Source organism: Polychytrium aggregatum, assembly GCF_025602895.1.
Source record: "Polychytrium aggregatum strain JEL109 chromosome Unknown BJ171scaffold_45, whole genome shotgun sequence".
Lineage (NCBI taxonomy): Eukaryota > Fungi > Chytridiomycota > Chytridiomycetes > Polychytriales > Polychytrium > Polychytrium aggregatum.
In genome coordinates, this window is record NW_026516247.1 from 203837 (window position 1) to 228349 (window position 24513).

Below are 24513 nucleotides of genomic sequence, written 5' to 3' on the forward strand. Positions count from 1 at the left end.
TGCTTACATAAGCCCGATTTTCTTTTTCTGCGTTGGGCATCCGCCAATGATGCCTGATCAGCGCAACCTGATCGTCCTGATCGCCCTGATCGCCCTGATCGTCCTGATCGCCGCATCATCGGTCCGGCCTTCTTTCCATCGACTCTGCGGTAAGCCTGTGAGCACGGGGCGGCACCAGCACAAGATCCATCGGATGCACATGGAGCCGACCTCTCCCCACAGGCATTTGGAAAATCTCTGCTCGCGCCGCGGTCAGCTTGGGAATCTGTCTGTCGGGGATCGTCGTTCTCACCATGCTTTTGCTTGTCCCAGCCCACATCACTTTCAGGGGGAAGCATATCGCCATGTCTCTCGCTCTGGCTCAGAAATCCTCTTTCATCTCGTCGCTGTGGGCAAAGCTGTCATCAACGACGCTGCAAGCATTGCCTACATATATCCATGTTCCGACTTCTCCCTCGTCTGCGCTGGAATGGGTATCGTCGATTCTGTGGGCTGTCCCCAAGAAGAAGACCACTCACCGAAAAAAGGTCAGCATGGCCCTCGCTTGGCCGTGGCTCAAACGCGCTTTAGCGATGAATGCCTGGCTTGCTTATCCAGTCCGTTGGCCAAGTCTTCCGGCATCCACAGCCGATGTGCTAACGCTCCTACAACCAACGCATCTACAATCCACTGCGACGCAACCACAACCTGTGTTCTGGTTGCTCGCTTGTCCGGAACAGAGACTGCGCATGACGACCAAGTGGCTGCGTCCGATGCAAAACATCACTCCGTGTCCGTTCTGCGGATCGCCCACGCTGATGCACAACATCTGCAGAAAGTGCTACATGGAGGCCCGTCGACGGGCCCTCTAGATCATGCGTCCCTCGCCATTTCAACCTGCCCTTGGCATCTGTCTACATCATCGACATGACTTATGCCCCCCCCCACGATCAGGATGCACGTTCGCCCATCCTCAACACCACATACAGCCAGTTCAGCCATGGCGTTGCGTTTCCCGGGCCGCACCGCCGACATTCCGATGGTGGTCCGCCGTTTGCTTGATGGGAAAGAGCGCCAAGTACAGTCGTCCACACACAGCAATAAAGCATTAACGAAAGCATCCGCGACCTCTGTCCGTCATGGCTTGGTGATGTGAATGGGCGATTGAGTGTCGCACACTGGCAAGTATGTGCCGGATCTGCTCTGCTCTGCTCTGCTCTCCCACGCGATGCCTCTGCATTGCTCTCAGCGACTTGAGCACAACTTTCCCATGTGGGCAGTTCGTGATGGATCTTGTGTATTCCAAGTGCTGCCCCGATCGGCCGATGGGCGGGCGACCTTCAAGCGAGCCACACTGTTGCTGCGAGGTGCGCTGTCATCGATGGTCGGGGCGCTCGGAACAAATCGTGTGCAGAAGCTGTCGTAAAGACCTGGGTGCTGCCTGGCTTGCTCGTCAGACTGTGCGGTCCGCGAACAGGAAAGGACAGAAGATGACAAGGCATGGTGCACTCTGCCTTAGTTTCGAGGCGGAATCTTGCCGGCAATTCTCCAGTCATAGGGATCGTCTGCAGCAAGCCGTTTTTCAAACACAACGTATTCGAGCACATCGCTGACAGCAGCGGGATTGCCGCCGAGCAGCTTCGCTTCGGGTCCTTTGCTGTAGATTGCAAACGACTGCGACGATGGACCCAGGACAATAGGCACCAGAGTTAGGACTCTCGAGGAATTTTCTGGCAGCCCTCCTCCCCCCTTGCAGCACAGTGGCCTGCCTCCACCTGGCTCGATGAGGCTGCCAGCGGCAACTCACCTGCTTCGTGTGAATCTTGACCGTAACCTGGGCAACTCGAATGGCGTCGCCGCGCTGGCTTTCTTGGAGCTGGGCCACAGCCGCATGGACAATCACAGGCCGCTCAACCGATCCGTGATACTTCCAGACGCCCCGTCCGAGGCGCTGTGTTGCCTTGATGTCGGGATTGAGTTTCTGGAACCAATGACGGTTTCTCGATCAGCAGGAGTCCCGATTGCGACGACTGTTTCACGTGGAGCTCTGCCAGCCGGACCGAGCGGTACTATGAACCTACCACCAGCATGGCATCTGTGACAAGGTAAGGCAAGACATCCTTTTCGCCCCTGGGAACACCATGAGAGGGAGGATCAGCGTGATGAAGTCAGGACGGTAACGGCTGCGGTTGATAGGGCACCGCGACCACGCTCATGCCCGACGATCATGGGGAATGTGTCGGCAGCGATGCACCTGGCCGCTATCGCATCGCTGTGGCAAAGCGAGACCAGGATAGCAATTGCTGGCTTTACAGGGCTATGCTGGTGGTGTTGCGACTGAGAGCGCATTATACCGACCCAGCGAATGCTTCGTTCATCGCAATGTAAATTTTCTCGGCATCTGCGGCGAACGGCTTGGGCTTCCACTTCTCCACAGAGTTCCTCATGATCACCACATATCTGCAGATCCGAGCCAGATGCAGGGTCAGCTAGACTTTGCGACGAGCACTCAAGCCAATCGCATACAGATGACGCACGGTTCCAGCACCCAATGCAATACTTTGACGATAAATTCAGGACTGTTCTTACGAAACTGTTGCGGTGATAAACTTCTTGGCTTTCTCCCAGGCATCCTGGCGGCCCTCCACGGATAGCAGCGACGGTCCTTTGGTTTTTGGGATCCAAGGATCTGATACATGTCACATTCCAGCACCCAGACATCGGCGATCGATTCAGAGGAGCGATGATTAGGACTGTCGGTCACTAGTCCTCGGATACCGTCGATTTGCAGTCGGTTGCCAGCTGTTGTGCAGAGTGAGAAGTAATCGCCTACCAAAGATCTGAACGGCAACGGGCCGGATACGGACACCTGTTTCGTGCCGCCGTTGCTGGGCCAGTGCAAGGGCCGTTGATGCGGCAGCATTCAGGTTGTTGTAGCGGAATGACCGATGGAGGGCCAGCCCAGAGAAGGCGGCGTGGGCTGCCGGGCCTATCCTTGCAAAAGTTCTGGAAATCGAAGTCATGGTCCTGTTGGTGGCGGGAGTGCTGGTGGTGCCAAGTGCCGGTTCGGAGTCGTCAGATCGGCGGCAGAAAGAAGTCCAGACAGGCTGAGGTCCGCTGTAGTTTCAGGCTGGCTCCGCCGGTGCTGCCAAGGTCGCGGGCGTCGTCCTGATCGTCGCTGGTGCGGGCTGATCGTCGTTGGTGCGGGCTGATTGTGCATGGGCCGCCGAAAAAAATGGGATGCAAAAACGCAAAACATGATCACGTGTGCATGTCTGCGCGCCACGACCGAGAGCAAAACCAGGCTGATGACCACGCCCCTCCGTCCTCCATCCCTTCGTCCTGCGACCGCTCCACACGCCCCGATACCATGACAACAACTTGCCATCGACACCGAATTCTCGATAAAGGCGGGTCGACCCAGTTTGGGAGGTAATGCTGGCCGCTTCCCTCATGACGCCTGCTGGGGCCATGCCGAGCCATCGCCCTGATATCCGAAGCCTTCCATGAAACTCCTGACCCGACGCGTCGCGGCTGCCGAGACCGCTGTTGCAGCCATATAATGAGGCAGATGCTGAGACTACAGGCGTTGTCGTTCGTCTTCTCTCCGCCCCCCCCCAATTACAATCTGCCATCAGAGTGTATTTCCGCAGCGCTGTTGAGAAGTCACTTCCGGTGCTCTCGGATGTCATGTCACCCCACCTTGAGCGATTCAATACTCTGATTTTGGATGCAGATCGCATCAAGCGTGCCGAGGACTGGCTTCCGCTAATGCAAGCGTTCAAGGCCAACACCGATCTGCTTGGCATCAAGGTCTTTTCAAATCACGGTGGCGAGGACCCTCGCTCGGTCATGGCTATTCATAGCACCCATTCCCAGCCACAAGAGGGCACCCACAGACCGGCGAGCTCTTGGTCAAGCTCGTGTCAGCCGGGGGGCTTTCGCAGCAGGTATCCAATCGTCTCAGGACCTGGGCCTGCTGGGCCAAACAAGGTCTCTAGGGAGAGAGATTCCGCGAGGCTCAAGCCTGCAATTCTTCTGGATGGCAAGATTCACGTCAACCTCTGTCGGTGGGTTTGATGACGCTGAGCCGCTGCTTGTTGTGAATCGAGGGCGTCGCACTCGGGTGGATCGGTGGTTGCTCATGTGTGTGATATAATTACCGTGGCCAACAACGCACTGTCCAGATGTATCGCCAGATGCCTATCCCAAAACAAAGTGATCACACATCTCGACTTTGCCGGGGTCTATCTTATGCCATCGGCCCTCAGGATGCTAGCACAGGTACGATTGCGGGGCGCCACGGTCTCCCAACATGCCGTCCAGCCCTTGGCAACGGCTCCGCAGTGTGGCTCATTAACTGAGCTCTTTCTGTCACCAGGGCCTGGAAAACAACAACACAATCAAGTCGCTGTCGCTGGCCCGATGCAGTATCGGTGATGAAGGCGTGGCTCTTCTGGCGCCGTCCATCAAAGGCTCGCGTGTACTCACGACCCTGATTCTTGCAGCATGCCGAATTACCGAGCGAGGGGCTTCGATCTTGGCCGAGTTCTTGAAGGTAAAGCCATTTGGTGGCATTGCTGCCGTCCAGCAGCAGCGAAGCGCCGGCTCGATTCATTTTGCACTCGTCAAGCGGCATCCTGTTCCATGAGGGTCGCTCACACTCTTTGGCTCTATGCAGAACCAGGCAGTTCGACGGCAAGCAGCGCAGTGGTGGATGACGCTGCGTGCAAGTGACCATGATCTTCTCGAGCTTCAAAAACAAATCCAGCGTGACCATCCAATTCCGCTCAAGCGACTGAACCTGTGCAACAATATGATTCAGGACCGTGGTGTGGACTGCCTGATGGAGTCCCTGAGAGAGGAAATCGGGCTGCTTGGTAGGTCCGGTGGTATTTCCATGCTCTTCGGAAACGGGTAAATGCTTTGTCCACCCACTTTGGCCCAAAGTCGCAGGCATATTCGCTTCGCACATCCCTGGACGCTAGTGGTTGGACTCATGATGGTTTTCACGGCTGCACATTGGCATGGAAGCTTTGGATCTGCAGTTCAACAATATCACGGCGGTAGGCGGCCGCATCGTTGAACAAGTTCTCCTCTTGAACCAAGAGATCATTATCGTTGATTTACGAAACAACAATGTTGGTAAGATCCAGCTCTGCCGACGAGAGTTTGATGAGCCCAACTCAGTGCTGATTTCGAAAGCATGTCTCCGTTTCTATCAATATTCTGAGTAGACCCGATACTTTGGAAAGTCATCTGTGACTCGCTTGAGGTCAATGTGTCGCTTCAAAAGACTCGACCAAAGAACGGCCAGATACGTTCGTTTGCCTTTGCGGTCGGTAACGCTGATGGGATATTCGAGAGCGAGTGCAGCACCAATCAATGGCTCGTCCACGTCCATATAGTCTCGAGAGCCACAACGGTGCATCGATACTGTATCCAACTCACAGATGACTACTGTTGTTGAAATTGCTGTGCAGTCAGAGGATCCAGATCTTCAGTGGCTCGATGGGCACCGCCCGCTCAAGGATACGTTCCGCATACCCGTGTCCGATGTCACCCGCAAGCACCATTACCCGACTAGCTCATCGATTCGCAAGCGTGTCTTCTCTGTAGCTGCGACTCGATCGTCCAAGCCGGGTGAATCTCCTTCCGGAACGAACGCAAAGGATAGCACATACACATCCACTCAGCCTCGCTCCAGACGCACTGGCTCAGATTGCCACCCAAGCCGCCCAAGTGCACCCTTGCATTTTCATACGGGATCCAGATGGACCATGGATCCGGGCTCCTCGGCCCGATCGACGTCGATGACCCGCCTTGCACATCCTCCCCGACCGACGCAGACGGACCGCAAAAGAAAGGCGTCGCAACGGGTCGATCATGGTTTCAATCGCGAGAACGAGTCCATTGCCCTGCCTTCAATACGGTGGCAGTATGCCACCACAACAGTAGCAAGCAGTGCTGAGATGCATCAACACACCGACAATCTCGGGATAGCGTCGATGTGGCACTCACTGTCTGGCACCGCCCATATGTCGCCGGTCGTAACCCAAGACGCCAATCCACAGGTGGCGAGAGTGTGCTCTTCGGGAAGCTCCCGAGAAAGCGCTCTGAAGGATGATATGCAACGAACATGCCGCCACAGCGAACAGGGCGAGCCATCGCAGGACAAAGCACTAAGAGAAGCTGAAATCAGCCATCATAGCAAAGCGCTCAGCGGACGATCCGCTCCCAGTCCAAGTAGCCACAGCAGCGCTGGGCTGAGGGAAGAAAATGAATACCTGCGGATGAGAATCAAAACGCTTGAGGCTAAGCTAATGGGCCAGCTATCAGCATCAAGAGCCGCGCCCAATCCCAGCATGGTCACAGAAGTCGGTCCGAGTCCCAGCGCTCAAGCTAGCGCGCCGAAGCGGCACTCACGCACTTCAGGTTTCCCCAATTTCAAAGGCGAAACCAGCTCCATGGACCGGGATTCACATCCTCGCACCCGAATTCAAGTTCCCGATCTTTTCCGAATCAAGTCAGCGACTTTGCCGCAGGAGAGCCCCGATGAGTGCGGTGTCGAGCGCACAGCGACAGAGCACAATGCCAGTCCCCCTGCCTGTCATTCAGAGCTGGGCGGCTCTGACGTGTCATCCGGCTTTGATGGCTCTCCAACATCCAAGCCTGTCCAAGCATCGGCCGATGTTCTCTTTGAGGCCACCCATGCGATTCCTGCTGATCCATTTGTGACGAGCGGCGTTTTGTCGCCAGGTCCTCCTCCTCCAATGCAGCAAGGGCCTTCTATAGTACCGACAGAGATGGATCATGACAGGCGTCCGATGCATATTTCCGAGCTACACGATCAATCGTGCAACAGTGGCGATACTCGACCGTGTGACAACGGATATGCCTCGCCAGGGCCACGGAGAGGCGGCACGAAATCGGATTCTGAGCTCAATCGACTGCACGAGTCTCAAGATCAACTCCGGGCGAATGCTACAGCGGGTGTATCGGAAGTGCTGTCGGCTACGCCTCTGGTTGACCAAACTCTGGTTGGTCTCCTCGAGGAGATGGAGCAGGCACTCTTCAACTTTCACCATATCCTCGCGCGGTTTGAAGACGAGTCGATGCCAAAGCAAGTGCCACAAATCCATGAGTCTGAGCCGGAAGCGGCCCACAAAGCTGTTGGGGGTGACCGGACTCAAGCCACGGATCATCACGAAGGCTTGATCGTACTGGACACAGGCAGCCTCGGAGCGGGCAACAGGGCGACGACAGCCCAGGTCGCATCCGAAGCCTGCAACTCAAGTTGCGAGGCTCTGGGGCACTTGCAAATCCAAGAGGCTGCCGAAGCACTCGCACACTGCCTTGAGGGCTTCAACTCGAATGAAAAGCTGCGGCAGTACCTGGGCCTCGGCCGTTCCGCCGGCAGCATCCCGGACGATGATCGAGTGTTTGGACCTGTGAGCGAGGACGAAGCCTTGCTTGTGCACAAGATTGTGCGGCTGCGTGGAACGATCTGTGGAATATGCCAGCAGGCCATGCAGCTTTAGCCAATACATGGGTCGCAGGCGGGAGTGCCCAGTCACCCGCATGTCAGCCGTCCTTCATGTCGGAGGTGGTTCTCGGCGAGAGCCTCTGCCCACGCGAGTCACTCTCGCCGAGAAGCAAACAGGCGCCTTCGGATCCCGTGAGCACAACCACAGCCGATCATGGATGAGGCAGCCGCGGCCATCATCCCCATCTTGCCCTCCATCGCCCCTCGAGTCCTGTGTACCAGCAGCATCCCATCATGACGGCCCAGCCTGTAACATTTATCCGCATCAAGCGAAAGCGCAATGAAGATCCGGTCGATGCCCTGGGTTAGTTCCCTTGGGTGGATGCCATTTGCCGCCAGTTGCCCGGCCGATTGCAGCGGCCAGACACATCCGATCGGCTCTCCGACATCGTGGGCCTCTGAGTGCCTTGACCGATCCAATCACTTGGCTTATGAAGCGTTCTCCTCCCTCATGTTGCGGCTTGGGATTGCTCCAAATGCCGCCAGTGATCAATAACACCAACAGCGCCCTGGAGAAGAAACAAAAGCTCGGAGAAGGTTCGTCTCGAGGTGTCATTGGTGGGCCCTGTGTTCTGCATGCCAAGTCGCTGATCGTTGCCTCTTGTCGCTGTATTGTCGGTCCAGAAACACATGAGCAGATATTCCACCTCGCCACCACGCTGGAGATCCAGGAATACGACCAAGGAGATAGGCCTGCTCGACTCAAGGTGCGCTGGCTGGATGGCTTACCGGACCCGTCCTTGCCCTCCAAGCTACTCTTGTTGCTGTGATGTTGCCAACAACGATGCTGTTGCCCTTGTGGACATTCGACTAATCGCGAATATGCCACCTCAGGAGGTTTTTGCCAAGAGGAAGCTACTGCCGAAAAAGTCGTCCAAAATCATGTGTCCACCAGACTCTTCGCTCAAGAAGGACATGCTGGCAACGTACCTGGTCGGTTTGGATCATTTCGGTTGAGAGATTGCATGCAAAGGCCACCAAGCTGGCCCTCGAGTTATTATGGATCGTCACCAATGCGATCTGTCGGCCACTGGCTGACACGGATGCACCTTGGTGTCTGGTTGAACAGCAAGAGTCTAGACAAGCACGATATCGAGTCATGGCCCGAAACCGAATGATTGACGAAAGCGAGTTTTCTTGCGAGGTATTTAGCCACCCCCCCCCAAAGTGTCAGATGTCGATGTGCGCCATATTGAGCGAGCTGGCGGAATCAACCGATGGATGTGCGATCGGAATGGTGCGCACAAAGTTGCTGAAGCTATGACGGATCTCACCTTTGCAGATCGTCGATCTGAAGGCTGACACGCCAGAGTAGGTTTCCTCTCCGGTGGTCGAAGGATCGTGGAAGAAAAGCGGGGCTATTCATCATTTACAGCAGAAATGAAACGCCGCAACTTTGATGTGGTGAAGTGCAGCAGCGTCGTTCCGATCTACGGCTGACACACTCGTCCCGCCTGGAAGCAGGCCAGACCAGGAACAAGAGACTGAGCAAGACACCAATGGGTCCACCGAGGATCAAATCATGTGCAATCTCATGCCGATGGTCCGAGAGTATCTCAAGGGTGAGCACGGTCGGAGTCGGCTCAACGTCCAGCCGAAATTTGGAGGCGAAAACAGCGATTGACCTATTTGCATTGTGCTTTTGCGACCCAGTGTCCGGTGCACCCGCAGAGGACGAATACGTATACGACATATACTATGCCGACCACACCCTCAAGCCAGCGATAGGCGGATCGGTTGCCACAGTGTAAGTCGCAAGTTTGATGCATGGCCAAAGGAGGCTACATTGTCGATCAATGGGCAGTTGAATCGATCACCCGATACCGCTGACTTGGGTGTGTTTGACCATGTTTTCCAGCGAATGGGATCAGCCCCATGATGCGCTGATATTTGATGATGATGACGAGGACAACTCGGACGACTATGGCGATGAGGACTCCAATGGTAACGATGGAAACACCGCGCGGCCGCTCGATGCATCCAATCCATCGAAGCAATCTTCTGTCATACGGGGCGGGGAAACTGTATACACCAACACGATGACAGGAATATCCGATGGAGTCGATTCAGATGGAGTCGATTCAGATCGACCCACGGTCTAATTTCATACGGCTTTGCTTTTCCCAGCGGAAGACTACTGCGCTAACGACTATCCGGATGAAGATGACAGCGAGATCTGGTCCGATGAAGAATACAGCGACTATGAACACGAGTCACATGCCTGGGGTCATGATCAGGGCGACGATGACGGTGAGCGCCATATGATGTATTATGTGTCTGAGCAGCGCGGTTGCCTCTCAACCAGCATGATGTCCTGTCCTATCATGTCCTATCATGTCCGATCATGTCTGCTGTCTCATAGGCTGACTTGGGGGTGGGCGAGTATGCTTCCGAAGGCATCTGACGCCTGGTTTCATCAAACCATGTCTCCGATATTTCCCAGATGACTATTGATCAAGACCATCCGCGGGCACCTGTCAACGACGCTCTCTTCCGCCACGATGCCTTCTTTGGTCGTACTCGCTGCGGCGATCTTTGTCTCCGAGATCTCGCCTGTCTCGGGATCGCTGCTCGCTGTACCTGTCATTGGCACTAACACGACCCGGGGTTTGGGCGCCACGCTCGGCCATATCCTGGTGCTTGCGACGAGAGTCTCGCCCAGGCGATGGCGACCGATCTCTGCGATGACCCCTTGGGGCTGGCGATCGAGAGCGAGAGCGAGACCGCGACCGGGATGGCGAGCCGGAGCGAGAGCGGGATCGACTGCGTGTCTTGGACTTGCGTTTCTTGTCCTTTTTGTGCTTCCTCTCTTTTTTGTGCTTCTTTTCCTTCGTCCGCTTTGATGGGAGATTGTCGCCTATTTGCTCTTGGTGGTTATTGCCTGGGCTCGCATCATTCCGGGCATCATTCCGGACGTCATTCCGGACATTATCTATAGCCGCCACGGGCCCTTCTCCGTTCGGCGCCGAACAATCCCCATCTTGTGGTGCTGATATTGCCAGCGATGATCTGTAGGGGTCAAGGAGGTTGACTCGGTCAGATGCTTTGTCCAGGCACGATCCAATGCTGACGATCGTCATGGCCTCCTTTGATCGATTCATGGCCCCGCTTCGGCTGGCCAGCAAGGTTGTCCCAACCTACTTGTCATATCCGAGACCCTTGCGCTCGCCCGTACCGGCGCCGGCTTCGGGCACTTCAATATCGACGCCCTTCATCGCATTCTTGAGCTCGTCCTTGCTAACACCGCCACTTTGAAGCCGACGCTTGGGCCCGCCATAGCCTAATGCCTCCGCCATGGCCTCGGCCTCAAGTTCTCGGATGCTTTGGAGCTCCCGGTTGATATTATCGCTAGCGTCGGCGTTTTGCTTCTTATCATACCACGTTAAATCCTTATCCTGATGATCGGCCCGCATTCCCAGTTGCATGGGATGAAAGAGGAGGAAGGCAATGCGGAGTCAGATTGCCATAGAAGACGGCTCGGCAAAAGCTTACTGTGGCCACATCAGGCACCATAGACAGCGACACCATAGACAGCGACACCATAGACAGCGACATCATAGACCGCGGCACCAGAGACAGCGGCACCGGCCAGCCGACAAGGCCAAGTTCGGGCTGATGGAGGATAGATAACAATAGCGGGAATTCCAGCTTGTTGATCGCTCGGCAGACTGGTCCAACCTTTTGCCATCGTCCAACGGGCGCCATGAGGGAGTGTCCCAGATAATTTTCGCGATGCTATGGCGAACATACACCAACATGAGATTCATTAGTCTCGGGCTGCGCTGCAGCCGGATGTGCTTCGGCGCTCTCTCTAACTCGGAGCGGATACTGTCATCCAGCCACAACCCAGGGACGAACCTTGTCATCCTTGACACCTGAGTGCCGCAACACAGTGGAGCACCGATTTCAGGGCGAATACGTTTGCGGATTCAGTCCAATGATTCTGTCGATGCACTGGGCTGGCTCCGAATCTGAAGGTGCAGCCGCCGTATACTTACTATCCCACTTGAATAATCCCTGTTGGCCACAAGAAACGAACGGTCAGCTCAAGCCCGACCCAGCTGCTCGCCACGAACAAACCCATCGGATCCTGATCTCAACAGAGCGCGAACCTGGCCTCCTCTGTTCCCTCCGCGAGTAGGGTGAAACATTTTTGCTTCTGTTGCAATCGCTCGGCGATGTTGATCAAGTGAGGGCGATCATCGCGGATGGCGAGCAGCCAACAGAAACCGGGATGTTCCACGCCACGATCACGTGGGATGCACTCATCTCGCCGGGGGGCGAGCGCGTTCTCTCCTCGCCGAGAGACCAAGCGGCCACGAAGCGGCCACCGTGCGGCCAGCCCGCCGTTGACTTGGGCCTGTTGTCCGCAAGACCGCTGCCGTCCTTTGGTAGGAGCGGTCGTCGATACAGGATGGTCCAAAAAAACACAGCGCATTTAAGGAAGCTCCTCCTGCGATACTATCCACCGGGTATATAATGGAACATGCATCATGGGCTCGGGTGCTGCCTGCCATATTCGGACGAAGCAGCATTGAGTGCGTGACGAACGGGCTTTTGGATGTGGCTGGCTTCTCACACAGCGTCAACATCCATCTGGCGGGTGTGGTGCTAGGGATCATACTCGAATACGAGCATCAGTCAAGCATCAAAACGAAAGTTGTCGACGTCTCCGCAGCCGAGCTCGTGTGCCGATCCGAGGATCCTTCTGAGTACGCCCTGCTCATTCCGTGCAAATGGGACGAGATATTGTGATCGTATCCGACGAATGCATCGGGTCAATGCGTCGCGTCCGAGGACTGACGGACTCTGAACGGATATCTTTGTCGGCGATCATCTGTGTCACTGATCTTCGTCGGTATCGCCTTGTTGCCAACTGCCACTCCGACCATATCCCACGACGGTGTTCCCTCATGCCGCAGTGCAATCGATTTGGAGAGCCTCGCACGGAAGCTTGTTATATCCGAACCCATGATCCCAGACTCCAAGACAGACAAAGTTGTGATATTGCTCAAAAGTAAGAGGGCCCAAGCACATCCCGGGCACCATTTGGCTCGTGATCGCGCTGGCAACTGACCCTCCATTCGCACTCAGAGCTCTCTGAGAAACTGCAAACAGCTTCTCGACCCCAGCTGTTCCAAAAGTGCTACCAGAAGACCACACATAGCATGCCGCTTACAAACTGCGCCTTCAACAAGTCTGGCGATAGGTGCTGTGCCTCTCGACACACCGTCATACTCATGCCTAAGGCTCCGCTGACGTTACCTCCACGGGCGGTTCCAGATTTCTTACTGGAAGCTACGATAGATCATGCAAGATATGGGACTCGGATTTGGGGAGGGAGCTAGCCACACTAGAAGGCCATAAAAATGTCGTCTACGCCATGACATTCAACAATCCATTTGGGTACGATATTCACGACGCCGTTGTCTGTTGCTTTGTGTCTTGTCGTGCACTGATGCCTGTTTGATTCCAGGGATAAAGTCTTGACCGGTTCATTCGATAAGACATGCAAGGTTTGCGTCTTGCGCCACTCTCTGTTTGTCTGCTTGTATGCTCGTCGCTCGCTCGCCTATCATGTGTAATGGCAAGATGGAATTGGAAATCTGGTATCACTAGGATTGACAGCGGACCCGACTGGCGGCATTCTTCGCTCGATTGAGCCCATGCACAGCTATGGAGCGTCGAAACATCAAAGTGTTTGCACACACTCAAGGGGCACAGTCGAGAGATTGTTTGCTTGGGATTCAACCCTCAAAGCTCGATCGTGGCTACCGGAAGCATGGACAATACCGCAATCATATGGGATCTCCGTTCCGGGAACGAGATATGCAAGTTCAAGGTAATGGGAGCTCGGCTTGACGATATTTCTTGTCCAAGCCAAGTTCCCTCCCCGACCTGCACTCTAACTTGACCCACTGTCTCCGCAGGGCCACTCTGCAGAAGTGATATGTCTCGAATTCAATGCGCACAGCGATTTGTTCCTGACCGGATCGTTCGATGCCACGGTAAACATCTGGGATATTCGAATGACGAGGTAGGCCACGATACAGGAGCACCGGTGCTTCGGTGCTTTGCCATGAAGCAAGACAGTCACCCGATCAAATCACCCTGACCTAATAGTTCGGCTTCAGAAACATACACACTCTGATTGGACATCGTGCCGAGATTTCGGGGGCTCACTTCAACTACCAGTCATCCAAGGTTCTCACCGGGTCGATGGATGGCACGGCCCGGGTTTGGGACGTATTAACTGGAACAGCACTGGCGACTCTACGGTAAGCACACGGACACGACGTCTTCGCTACATATCATTGGTTTCTATAACCGAAGATTGATGTGCAACAGAGATCACTCGGACGAGGTCTTCGATGTATGTTTCAGCCTTGACGGATCCAAGATTGCCACGGCGTCTGCGGATCAAACGGCAAGAGTGTACGACTCCACAACGTTTGATTGCAACCACATCATGGAGGGCCATCACGGCGAAATCACCAAGGTGGGTTGGTGGACAGAGTAGTCTTGCAACACCGTTGCTATTCAAATTACCCACGCGCATGAGTGTGTCCAGATCAGCTTTAACTCGCAGGGATCAATGCTCCTCACCTCCTCGAGAGACAGAGTGGCAAAGCTGTGGGACGCTTCTTCTGGTGCCTGTGTGCAGGTAAGAGCGAACGGTCTTCAAGGCACCCAAGCTCTACCGATCAATTGATTGCTAAAGGATACTTGAACACAGTCCTGCGCGCTTGACTGGAGAGCTGCACTCGAGCTGATACGCCGCCACCGATAGACGCTAGATGGCCACACCGACGAAATATTCGGCGGGGTATTCAACTACGAGAGCGATCTCATACTGACAGGTGAGCGGCTGTGCCATCCAACTTTGTGGAGACCTGTAGGAGATGGTATCTCCGACGCTGTGCTGCGCGTACTGCGCGTACTGCGCGGCGCAGTGGGTCGTGACCTGTGCTGCGCTTTGCGTTTTCACGCACCGCAGGCAGGCCACCGCAGGGTATACCTGCGGGTTGCCCCCGTTCCCCCCGTTTGTCTGGAGTTCGGTTTTATCGTGAATAAACGTAAGTGCTCCCCGAGCTCACCCGTCCGCTAGAGTAGCCTAGCACCGCCCTGTTCTGCCCCGTCCTGTCTTGTCTTGTACCCCCTCCCTCCCCGTCTTGCCCCAACGTCCCAGTAGTGGACGTTACATGGTAGCATCGGAAATCCTCGTCTTGTTTTCGTCCTGTTTGTCCTCTTTCTAGATCCTCAAGCTGGATCCCGCCTCTCTTGCCGACCGACTCTCCTCTCTGTCCCTGGAGCCTGCCCCTGCCATGAGCAACCCCCGCCCACTTCCGGAAGCCTTCCTCAAGACCTTCCGTGCCCCAGTGTTTACTGGGAAGAGCCGCTCCTCCTCGGTGGAGGACTGGCTGCAGCAACTCGAGGACTACCTCGATGCTGCCCAAGTCGCCCCCACCCACCACATCGTCGCCGCCAAGCTCTGCTTAAAGGACCAGGCGTACCGTTGGTACCGCCGCCAAGGGTTCGACGAGCAGAGCGAAGGTGTGTTTGACGACTTCAAGGACCGCCTCCGTCGCCGCTTCGGCAGCCCCAATGCTGAACTCATTGCCCGTGACAAGCTATACTCTCTCGTGCAGCGTGGTTCTGTGACCCGCTACATCGAGGAGTTTGAAGACCTCTCCTCCCAGATTGAGGAGCTGGGCTCTGCTGATGCGATGTACCTCTTCCAGAAGGGCCTCAAGCCCAAGATCAGAGAGTACATCGCCAGCAACCCTGATGCCCGCAAGTCCCTGGACGTGATGATGGACGTTGCCGAGAACCTCGACAACGTCCAGTACCATGGCCGCCAGTTCTACCCGCAGCTGGCAGGCGGCCATCGGTCTCATCACGTCCCAGCCCGTCCGCCTCGCCCGGCCCCGCCCGCAAGACCCATGCCTGAGCCCATGGACGTTGACGTCAACGCCATGGAGGCTCGTGGCCCTCCCCGCTCCCGGTTCCAGCAAGCTGCCACTGTCTCCCCCAAGGACAGACAGAAGCAGGAGGACCTCCGCCATGGTTCCTGCTTCTTCTGTCACCGACCGGGACACCAGGCCAAGGAGTGCCCCATGAAGTCGGGAAACGGCCGACCCTACTAGGTGGCTCTGGAGCCCTAGTAGGAGACCAACGCCGTGGATTGCTCAATGCAGTCCACGCGTCTCCAGAGGAAGTTCACCTCGCCCCCTCCCCCGAAGGAGAAACAAACCAAGTGTTGTGCGTCGTGCGAGAGGTGCATGGTGGCGCAAGCCGCCTGCCTCTCCACGAACGTGAAGAGAAAACCAAAATTGAAAACCAAAACAAAAAAGAAAATCAAGAACCCTTGAGGGACAGGACCGCCTGTGCCCTCACCCCTGTCAAGTCGTGTGTGTCGGATGCTTCCGACATGTGTCCGCAAGCCGTGGACGTCGTGTGCAATGGCGTGCTGACGCCGCAGGCCCCCGCAATGGCCGAACCCTATCCAAAATGTCCGAGTGGCCGTGATGAAGCCAACCAAGACCAAGTGTCGCCCGTTCCCCCAAGTCAAGTCATGGTGCAGGAGGCTGTGCAGGAGGACCATGAAGAGTCCCTGCTGTACCTCCCTGCCACCGTCCAAGGTCACACCGTCCGAATGATGGTGGACTCTGGAGCAAGCTGCAACTTTGTCAGCAGACGCTTGCTCCAGGAGCTCAACATACATGCAACCAAGAAGAAGTCGCCGATGAGTGTGGCGCTTGCAGACGATCGTGTGCAGCAGTGCACACACCAAGTGGTCCTGCGAGTGGCCCTCCATCCCAAGTACCATCCTGTCCTGTTGTTCCAAGTGATCGACACCAAGTTCGATGCCATCCTCGGCATGAGCTGGCTTGCTCGTGCCGAGCCGACTCCAGTCGTCGACTGGAAAGGCCGCACTGTCCGTGTTGGCCCTGACATTGTCCTGCAGGGCATGGCCTCACCCAACATGCCACCTCTCCTCTCAGCCATGCAATTCAAGAGGCTGATCAAGAAGGACACGTCGTTCCTCTGTGTCGTGCGTGAGGTCGACGACACCGACCAAGCCGGTCCCGGTCCCCCGCCTGTGGTGACCAAGCTGCTCGACGAGTACAAGGACGTATTCCCCGACCAGTTGCCACAATGCCTGCCACCCCAACGCACCGTCGATCATCGCATCGACATCGAACCAGGCTCGTCGCCTCCGTCAAGACCGACGTACCAACTGTCGCTGACGGAGATGGACGAACTCAAGCGCCAGTTGGATGACCTCCTCGCCCATGGGTTCATCCGCCCGAGCCAGTCACCGTATGGTGCACCAGTGCTCTTTGTCAAGAAGAAAGAAGGTGATCTCAGGATGTGCGTCGACTATCGCGCACTAAACAAACAGACCATCAAGAACACCTACCCGTTGCCCAGGATCGACGAGTTGATGGATCGTCTGAGTGGAGCAAAGGTCTTTAGCAAGATAGACCTCCGCTCAGGCTACCATCAGATCCGCATCCACGAGGATGATGTCCACAAGACCGCCTTCAGGACTCGCTACGGACTGTACGAGTTCCTAGTGCTGCCGTTCGGATTGACGAACGCACCTGCCACGTTCATGCAGCTGATGAACGATGTGTTCCGCCAAGAGCTCGACAACTCTGTCATCGTGTACCTGGATGATATCCTTGTGTACAGCAAGGATGAAGCGACCCATGAAGGTCATGTCGCCCGCGTGCTGGCCAAGCTACGCGAGCACAAGTTGTATGCCAAACTGTCCAAGTGTGAGTTCTTCAAGAATCAAGTCCCGTTCCTGGGACACGTTGTCTCAGGAAGAGGAATCGAAGTCGACCCCGCCAAGGTCAAGTCTGTGGTCGAGTGGCCGCCGCTCGCATGCGTCTCTGACGTGCAGTCGTTTCTCGGTCTCGTCAACTACTACCGCCGATTCATCCCCGATCTGGCGCGCACTGCCGGTCCACTCACAGACCTACTCCGCAAAGAGTGCCCCTTCGTGTGGGACCACCCACAACGCCAAGCGTTCGAGACCCTCAAGCACGCCTTGACGAACGCTCCTGTCCTCGCTGTGTTCGACCCGAACACGGATGTCTCCGTGCACACCGACGCCTCCGACTTTGCGGTGGGAGCTGTTTTGATGCAGGAGGGAAGGCCCGTTGCCTTCGAGTCGCGCAAACTGTCCCAACACGAGATCAACTATCCCGTGCACGAGAAGGAGCAGCTTGCGATCATCTACGCGCTGCAGAAGTTCCGAGTGTACCTCCACGGTACCGCCAAGCCCTTCAAGATTGTGACGGACCACCAGTCACTGCGTTACCTCGACACCAAGAAGAACCTGAGCCGACGCCAAGCGCGATGGATGGAGTTCCTCGCCGAGTACAACTACGAGGTTGTATACCAGAAAGGCAAACTCAATGTGGTGCCTGACGCACTGTCCCGACGCCCCGACTACCAATTGGCGTCACTGTACGAGTCGACTGTCAGTGTCGACAACACGATGCTGGATGTTGTCCGAGACAACATCGCCAACGACAAACAGTTCGGAGAACTGTTCCGAAAGGTGTCTAAGCTCCCCAAGGACGACGAATCATCCGAGTACACAGTGCGTGATGGCCTGCTCCTCCTGAAGAAGGACAGCCGTGTCTGTGTGCCGGACATTCCGTCGTTGAAGACCAAGTTGCTCCAAGAGGTCCACGACTCGCCCCTCGCTGGACACTTTGGAGTCGAGAAGACATACGACCGACTGGCCAAAGTCGCATACTGGCCTGGAATGAAGCGCACCGTCGAGAAGTACATCGAGTCCTGCCATACCTGCAAGATGGTCAAGTCACGCACGACCCGAGAGCAAGGATTGCTGCAACCCCTGCCTGTTCCCGACCGCCCCTGGACCAGCATGTCCATGGATCTCATCACGCATCTACCGACGACCAAGTTGGACCACGATGCAATCGCTGTCTTTGTCGACAGGTTCAGCAAGATGGCACACTTTGTGCCGTGCCAGACGACATGCTCCGCGCCTGACCTTGCACTGCTGTTCTTCAAGCATGTGTTCAAGCACCACGGCCTCCCAAAGTCCATCGTCAGTGATCGAGACCCCCGATTCACCTCCTTGTTTTGGACAAGTCTGTTCGACCATCTCGGCACCAAGCTGAACATGTCAACCTCGCACCACCAACAAACGGATGGACAGTCCGAGCGGACGATCCGCACCCTCGAGCAATACCTGAGGACATACGCCTCGACCAGCCAAGACGACTGGGACATACAGCTGAGTCATGCAGAGTTTGCATACAACACCGCCAAGTCGAGCACAACTGGCTTGAGCCCCTTTGAGGCGCTCTACGGATTCCAGCCTGATGTTCCCACCTCCTTGACACTGACCGAGTCCACGGCTGGATTGCCTCCCAAACCAAGTGCCTTTGTCAAAGATCATCAAGTCCGACACAAGATGATCGCCGACGCGCTCACGGATGCGCAACAAGTGATGGCGAAGTACTACGACCGCCGACACCAGGATGTCTCCTTTGAAGTTGGAGACCTTGTCTACCTGGACGCCGACAACATCAAGGTCCCCGAAGCCCAGTCAAAGAAGTTGTTGCCCAAGTACCGAGGACCGTTCAAGATAGCGGCCCGACCCAGTCCCCTCAACTACCTGTTGGACTTGCCACCTGGAAGCAAGCTCCATCCTGTCTTCCATGTGTCCAAGCTGCGTCGCCACACGACCCGCAGTCCAGCACAGTTCCCCGACGCCGACGAAGGTGTCCCGGACGACGCACCACTGGAAGACGACCTCGGACAATACTATACTCAAGAATATGAAGTCGAAAGGATCGTGAGGCACAAGAAAGTGGCTGATGGGTCACTTCGGTTTTATGTCAAGTGGGTTGGTTACCCACACTCGGGCAACACATGGCAAACACTGGAGGACTTGTCCCATGCACCCGAGGAGCTGAGTAAATACGGTAAACACCTCGAGGAGCCCCAAATAAAGAGCACACGCAGGGCTCCTCGCAGGAAGCCTTCTTAAGTGTGGGAGTGTAGGAGATGGTATCTCCGACGCTGTGCTGCGCGTACTGCGCGTACTGCGCGGCGCAGTGGGTCGTGACCTGTGCTGCGCTTTGCGTTTTCACGCACCGCAGGCAGGCCACCGCAGGGTATACCTGCGGGTTGCCCCCGTTCCCCCCGTTTGTCTGGAGTTCGGTTTTATCGTGAATAAACGTAAGTGCTCCCCGAGCTCACCCGTCCGCTAGAGTAGCCTAGCACCGCCCTGTTCTGCCCCGTCCTGTCTTGTCTTGTACCCCCTCCCTCCCCGTCTTGCCCCAACGTCCCAGTAGTGGACGTTACAAGACCAGATAAAACTCGAGTGGCGGCTCATCGAATTATCGCTCGTGTTTGGTGCATAATTCAGGCTCAAAAGACAACACATGCATTCTCTGGAAAGCCCATCCGGAATCTCCTGAGCGCACGGTGGTCACTCCTTGCTGACTTTCAGCGCCGAGGTGCCGCCCAAATGAGTGTCGCCCGCTGCTCTAGTTTGTGGCTTCCGTGAAGAGCGTGTAGTCGTTGACGTTGTCTTTCAAGCCCTCGGCGTCGAGCTCGGTTGTCCAATCAAACAAGTTATCAAAGTCGTCATCGATCTCAAAGTCGTGGAGCGCATGGGCATGGACATGCACATGAGCCGCGCCATCAGCCTGTCCAAGACCGTACGCTTCTCGAAGTCGTCGGAGCTTGCGGGTTTGCTGCACCTTCTTTACCGTGGGCGAGGGTTTACTATCATCGTTCAGCGAGAATGAACCGGCATTGGCAGTGGTTAATCCCGTCGCTCGATGGATTTTCAACCATCACATCACGATGGTATCCTCCGGCGCTGCAGATTAGTTTAAGCTGGTGACGCGAGAGCATCAACCCAGCCATCTAATCGATGCAGTTGCTGTCTTGCCAGCCAACAACAACAGAAAATAGAACCTACGGTGGTTTCTTTGTCGGTATCAATATAGATATCTGAGCATTTTCGTCGTTGGGATCAGTTATCTGGTGCATGATATTGGGTACAGACGATGCTGCACTCGATTTCCGCGAGCCGGATTTGGGGTTGTACGGGCGCTTGAGAATCATATCGTACATCACAATCTGATTTGAAAATGCTTCAAACGCATCGATCGGGCGTATCAGTCAGTCGCATCGATCGAGTGTATCGGTCAGTCGCATCGATCAATCACAGTTGGAACAAATCGCCAAAGGGTTTCTCAGTAACACGGCGCTAAATGATCAAAGATGGCTGTAGCAAGCATTCGATCGACAGTAGAGGCCTGAAAGGATGCATGAAGCTCATTCTGCCGGCAGACTCCGTGGGTCTGGGACGGCTTATATTCGACGTTGGACAGATACATACGAAGGTTCGGAAGCTCGCGCCATTCATTGTTGCGTCCTCCCAAGAATGCAGGCTTATGATCCAAGGTGTTCAGGAACTAGGAATTGATATCGACAGCGGGCACGTTAAGAGATGAATGCAAAATCGGTGATGCCTCCGGCAAGCTGCCCGTTGACCAAGCACTCCCTGGACCATTTGCAGCATTTGCAGCATTGACAGCATTGACAGCATTGTAGACCACTGCATCTTCAGAGTCTTACCTGGACGTATTCCATTTTGTTGGTGACATCAATGGCCTCTGGGACGTGCAGTCCTTTGGCCTCGAGATCTTCGGCGACGCGATTTTCGACAAAGAGTCGGTTGCCCATGACCCTGCAGGCATCAACCGCCGCCTGCGACCCCGGGATAATGAGCCTTCCACCGCTAAAGTAGTGAACATTCCGGCCCTTTGTGTATATTTTGAAGAATATTTTTGGTGGGAAGGCCTCGCCGCCAAACCTGCGAACGAAGCAAACCAATTTGAGTCGATCCTGTCCCCGCTTGTCGACAGAGCCTTGGCCAACAGCGTCCGCTCACCCATCGGCCTGGCTTGATCTTCTGATACCGACCGAAATCGCACCCGCGTCTGTATAACTGGTTCACACAAAAACTCCATTTCGATCGGGCATAACTTTTTGATTATATCAACCGTCATCGAACGCTCCTGAATAGAGGTGGGTATCTCAGTGTCAATTATCGACACTGCGTTTGGGAGGCCGCGAAGCGATCACCCCGAGCTTTTGGTCATTGTTCGCGTCCCGTTGACGGGCACCTGCTCCACTAGCACTCTCACCGCAAGGAAAATTTTCTCCTTGAGCTGTCGGAATACCCTCCGGTAGTGAGATTTACGCCATGCACTTGATATTTTCTTTGCTGCCCAGTGACGCTCCGCGAGCCTAAGGCGGGAGAGCCGGTGGTCAGAATGGTAAGAAGCGGATAGGCACCCTGGAGAGTCACTGTGGAGGAGGTACTCTGGATAGAACTCAGCCGCATTTCTTCGAGTCAGAGGCGCTATGTATTACTGGCTGTCGGTCATCGGCCGATGTGTCTGTGACGGCAGAGGAAGGGGATTCGGAATCCTTGGCGGCGGCTGGGGCCTCCGGGCTTGGAAGCCCGTCAGCTCAGTATACTGCTTCGAAATAGGGTTGGATTGCATATTTTGAGCATCAACCAAAGATACAGGCGCAACTCTGTTGGAGCGGGGCACCTACAGTCGAACGAGCGGTCGCTTTCTGGCATCGGAGACTCAAGTCAGCTGATCCGTAGGCTCCAGTGAGCGAGCCGTGTGATTGTTTCCCGTCCTGGTTGGCAATCTGGCAATCTCTGTGATGACCAGCATCACAACGGACCAATGAGATTGTCCCGCATGCTCTCGCCCTCCGCACCAATCATGAGTCCCCACGTGTTTGTTTGCCCCCATGCATGAGCACGCGCCGTTGCCACCCGCGTCTACTGGTTTCCTGCCTCCCCCACCGCTCGGCACATGTCCCCGGGCTGTGCCAAGCCTCTCTCGCTTGCACACCAGCCACTCTCGCACCCCCTTCTCGCTTCTCTGTGATGCTCCACCCTTCTCGCCCACTTTTGCCCCTCGACCTCCTCCCGGTCTATAAATAGCCCTGCATGTCTGAGCCTATGTTGAACACCAGTTCGAACAAAACTTGTTCTTTGGTGTTCGGGGCTAAAAGCTAATAAAGCTCATACCAAGCACTTGGTCTTCGTCCTTGCGCTTGTTCACTCCTTACACTTTGTTCGAACTCTCTTCTACTGATACCACCTGCTTGGTATCTTCCGCTCCTAGCCCCGCCCCTTTCCTAGTCCTGTCCGAACCTCAAGCACACTTGTGCCTGAGCCCTCTTCGCTCTCCTGTTCTTGAACCTCCTCGCTTTTTTTTCCCAGTCCCAGTCCCAGTCCCGCCATGGATCCTGCCCTCGTGGACCGCCTCCGTGCCTTGGAGGCCGAGCTCGCCGAGCTCCGGACAGCTCGCGATGCTCCTGCCGCTGGGTACAGCGTGCAGATGCCGGACCGTTACGACGGTAACCGGCAAGGGTTCCGGGCATTCGTAAATCAGTGCAAACTGTATATACGAATGCAGCCCCACCGGTTCCCTGCTGACCCGATTAAGGTCGGATTCGTCATTAGTCTGCTCACTGGACCGGCTCTCCAGTGGGCGACTCCGATGCTTGAGATGGGTGATCCCCGACTCAACTCTTTTGGCGATTTCCTAGAACGCTTTTCTAAAGTGTTTGACGACCCTGATCGGGCCAGGACTGCCGAGTCAGTGATCACCACACTGTCTCAGGGCAACCGCCCGTGCGCAGTCTATGCATCCGAGTTCCTTCGTATTGCCGCCGATACGACTTGGAACGACGGTGCAAAGATCTCGTTCTTCCGACTTGGCTTGTCGGATGATGTCAGAGACGAACTTTCGCGAGTTCGCCCTCTGCCACGAGATCTGGAGGAGTACATTGAGCTTTGTAACGAGCTCGATGCACGAATCCGCGAGCGCCGTCAAGAGCGCCGAAGCACGCCTGCCCGCTACCGGTCTTCCCAGTTCGCCTTTGGTTCCGCCTCCGCTGCCGTTCCCGCCATCGCTCCCGCGCCAGTCCTCGCTCCGCCGCACCCCTCCTACATTGTTTCCGAGCCCATGCAAGTGGACTCTGCCGTCTCTGGACCCCTGACCGCCGAGGAGAAACAACGCCGCCGCCGCTTTGGACTCTGCCTGTACTGTGGCAAGAAGGGCCACTTGGTACGAAACTGCCCCGTCAAGTTTGGATTTACCAGAGCTACCGGACCGCCCCCTGGACCTCCCGGCCCGAGGATCATCCGCACCATCGTTTACGAGGATGGAGAAGTGCAAGACTTCAGTTCGGGAAACGACCAGGCCCGGTTCTAAGTGAAGGCCTTGAACCGGAGCCGTGCCCACCGCCTTCCGAAAGTGAAGACATTGGTAAGGTGCCTTTGGTAAGTACTGGGGAAGCAGTGATGTGCGGACAGCTTCGCCTTGCCTCTGGACCGGCGGACACTCTCAGCTCTGGCATAGTACCCGTGGCACCTCTGGTGTCACTGGGAACTGCACCTCATCCACAGGTGCAAATACCTGAGCTGTCCTGCCAACCCTCGGCAAAGTTAACTGTCTGTGCTAGCCGCAACCCTGGTGCCGAAGCTGGTACCGAACCAAAGTCTTGTGTTTCGTCTGTTCGTCGTTGCTCGTTGGTTGTTTCCGTCGCTGTTCGTCTTCCTTCTGGTGATTCTCTGTCGTGCGAAGGACTTGTCGATTCTGGTGCCTCTGGCAACTTTATCGACGAGGACTTTGTTACTCGACACTCTGTCCCCACCTGCTCCAAGGCTTCGCCCTTGGCAGTGGAAGGCGTGGATGGTAAGCCGCTGTCGTCTGGCCCCATCCTCCGCGAGACTGCTCCACTCGAGGTGATTCTCGGGGACGTCTCGCAACGCCTTCGGTTCGATGTGATCAGGTCTCCACATCAACCACTTATCCTTGGCTTTCCTTGGTTGCGCACCGCCGAGCCCAAGATTGTCTGGTCTCGCGGTCTTCTTTGTCTCC

The 24513-nt window shown here is 55.8% G+C and overlaps 7 protein-coding genes across 7 annotated transcripts; 3 read left to right on the forward strand and 4 right to left on the reverse strand.

Moving 5' to 3' along the window:
- Nucleotides 1-66: 66 nt before the first annotated feature.
- On the forward strand, nucleotides 67-1118 carry BJ171DRAFT_520517 (uncharacterized protein). The gene is made up of 3 exons (XM_053112446.1): nucleotides 67-149; nucleotides 313-527; nucleotides 720-1118. The coding sequence occupies exons 2-3, from the start codon at nucleotides 345-347 to the stop codon at nucleotides 849-851; spliced, it is 315 nt and encodes a 104-aa protein (XP_052962952.1). The 5' UTR covers nucleotides 67-149; nucleotides 313-344; the 3' UTR covers nucleotides 852-1118.
- A 141-nt stretch (nucleotides 1119-1259) lies between these two features.
- BJ171DRAFT_520521 (uncharacterized protein) lies at nucleotides 1260-3193 on the reverse strand. The gene is made up of 6 exons (XM_053112447.1): nucleotides 2813-3193; nucleotides 2569-2668; nucleotides 2338-2439; nucleotides 2061-2109; nucleotides 1787-1960; nucleotides 1260-1653 (listed from the first exon to the last, which is right to left on the reverse strand). Exons 1-6 carry the CDS (start codon nucleotides 3000-3002, stop codon nucleotides 1495-1497), a joined length of 774 nt encoding a protein of 257 aa, XP_052962953.1. The 5' UTR covers nucleotides 3003-3193; the 3' UTR covers nucleotides 1260-1494.
- Nucleotides 3194-3348: 155 nt separating this feature from the next.
- On the forward strand, nucleotides 3349-9887 carry BJ171DRAFT_570855 (uncharacterized protein; the record flags this gene model as incomplete). The annotated part of the gene is made up of 20 exons (XM_053113663.1): nucleotides 3349-3411; nucleotides 3618-4049; nucleotides 4167-4263; nucleotides 4361-4537; nucleotides 4661-4859; nucleotides 5014-5124; nucleotides 5235-5377; nucleotides 5463-7488; nucleotides 7539-7657; nucleotides 7751-7829; nucleotides 8012-8062; nucleotides 8150-8232; nucleotides 8360-8458; nucleotides 8595-8669; nucleotides 8808-8836; nucleotides 8936-9087; nucleotides 9179-9272; nucleotides 9384-9469; nucleotides 9653-9775; nucleotides 9811-9887. Coding segments are annotated over 20 exons (4315 nt in total), but the record flags the coding sequence as incomplete, so codon positions are not given.
- BJ171DRAFT_520528 (kinase phosphorylation protein-domain-containing protein) lies at nucleotides 9759-11812 on the reverse strand. The gene is made up of 6 exons (XM_053112448.1): nucleotides 11638-11812; nucleotides 11524-11542; nucleotides 11384-11400; nucleotides 11204-11260; nucleotides 10667-10920; nucleotides 9759-10534 (listed from the first exon to the last, which is right to left on the reverse strand). Exons 1-6 carry the CDS (start codon nucleotides 11674-11676, stop codon nucleotides 10003-10005), a joined length of 918 nt encoding a protein of 305 aa, XP_052962955.1. The 5' UTR covers nucleotides 11677-11812; the 3' UTR covers nucleotides 9759-10002.
- BJ171DRAFT_520530 (WD40-repeat-containing domain protein) lies at nucleotides 11813-14134 on the forward strand. Its single transcript, XM_053112449.1, has 9 exons — nucleotides 11813-12237; nucleotides 12448-12542; nucleotides 12620-12734; nucleotides 12809-12931; nucleotides 13002-13041; nucleotides 13200-13367; nucleotides 13456-13562; nucleotides 13660-13803; nucleotides 13874-14134. The coding sequence occupies exons 1-9, from the start codon at nucleotides 12005-12007 to the stop codon at nucleotides 14043-14045; spliced, it is 1197 nt and encodes a 398-aa protein (XP_052962956.1). The 5' UTR covers nucleotides 11813-12004; the 3' UTR covers nucleotides 14046-14134.
- A 5936-nt stretch (nucleotides 14135-20070) lies between these two features.
- Nucleotides 20071-21280, reverse strand: BJ171DRAFT_585812 (uncharacterized protein; the record flags this gene model as incomplete). The annotated part of the gene is made up of 4 exons (XM_053114384.1): nucleotides 20071-20311; nucleotides 20511-20671; nucleotides 20887-21009; nucleotides 21173-21280. The coding sequence occupies 4 exons, from the start codon at nucleotides 21278-21280 to the stop codon at nucleotides 20071-20073; spliced, it is 633 nt and encodes a 210-aa protein (XP_052962957.1).
- A 142-nt stretch (nucleotides 21281-21422) lies between these two features.
- On the reverse strand, nucleotides 21423-21992 carry BJ171DRAFT_520547 (uncharacterized protein; the record flags this gene model as incomplete). Its single annotated transcript, XM_053112450.1, has 3 exons — nucleotides 21974-21992; nucleotides 21745-21847; nucleotides 21423-21615 (listed from the first exon to the last, which is right to left on the reverse strand). Coding segments are annotated over exons 1-3 (310 nt in total), but the record flags the coding sequence as incomplete, so codon positions are not given.
- Nucleotides 21993-24513: the final 2521 nt, after the last annotated feature.

Excerpts from the sequence above, each read along its gene's own strand:
- BJ171DRAFT_520517 (XM_053112446.1), top strand. The coding sequence starts at position 345 with ATGTCTCTCGCTCTGGCTCAGAAATCCTCTTTCATCTCGTCGCTGTGG. Across the intron at positions 528-719 it reads AGACCACTCACCGAAAAAAG|AGACTGCGCATGACGACCAA; the intron begins GTCAGCATGGCC and ends TGTCCGGAACAG.
- BJ171DRAFT_520521 (XM_053112447.1), bottom strand. The coding sequence starts at position 3,002 with ATGACTTCGATTTCCAGAACTTTTGCAAGGATAGGCCCGGCAGCCCAC. Across the intron at positions 2,669-2,812 it reads CGTTGCCGTTCAGATCTTTG|ATCCTTGGATCCCAAAAACC; the intron begins GTAGGCGATTAC and ends GACATGTATCAG. Across the intron at positions 1,961-2,060 it reads TCACAGATGCCATGCTGGTG|AAACTCAATCCCGACATCAA; the intron begins GTAGGTTCATAG and ends CATTGGTTCCAG.
- BJ171DRAFT_520528 (XM_053112448.1), bottom strand. The coding sequence starts at position 11,676 with ATGTTTCACCCTACTCGCGGAGGGAACAGAGGAGGCCAG. Across the intron at positions 10,921-11,203 it reads CCGTTGGACGATGGCAAAAG|GATAAGGATTTAACGTGGTA; the intron begins GTTGGACCAGTC and ends GCCGATCATCAG. Across the intron at positions 10,535-10,666 it reads AAGGGTCTCGGATATGACAA|ATCATCGCTGGCAATATCAG; the intron begins GTAGGTTGGGAC and ends TGACCCCTACAG.
- BJ171DRAFT_520530 (XM_053112449.1), top strand. The coding sequence starts at position 12,005 with ATGGAACATGCATCATGGGCTCGGGTGCTGCCTGCCATATTCGGACGA. Across the intron at positions 12,543-12,619 it reads AGTTGTGATATTGCTCAAAA|AGCTCTCTGAGAAACTGCAA; the intron begins GTAAGAGGGCCC and ends ATTCGCACTCAG. Across the intron at positions 13,368-13,455 it reads ACGAGATATGCAAGTTCAAG|GGCCACTCTGCAGAAGTGAT; the intron begins GTAATGGGAGCT and ends CTGTCTCCGCAG.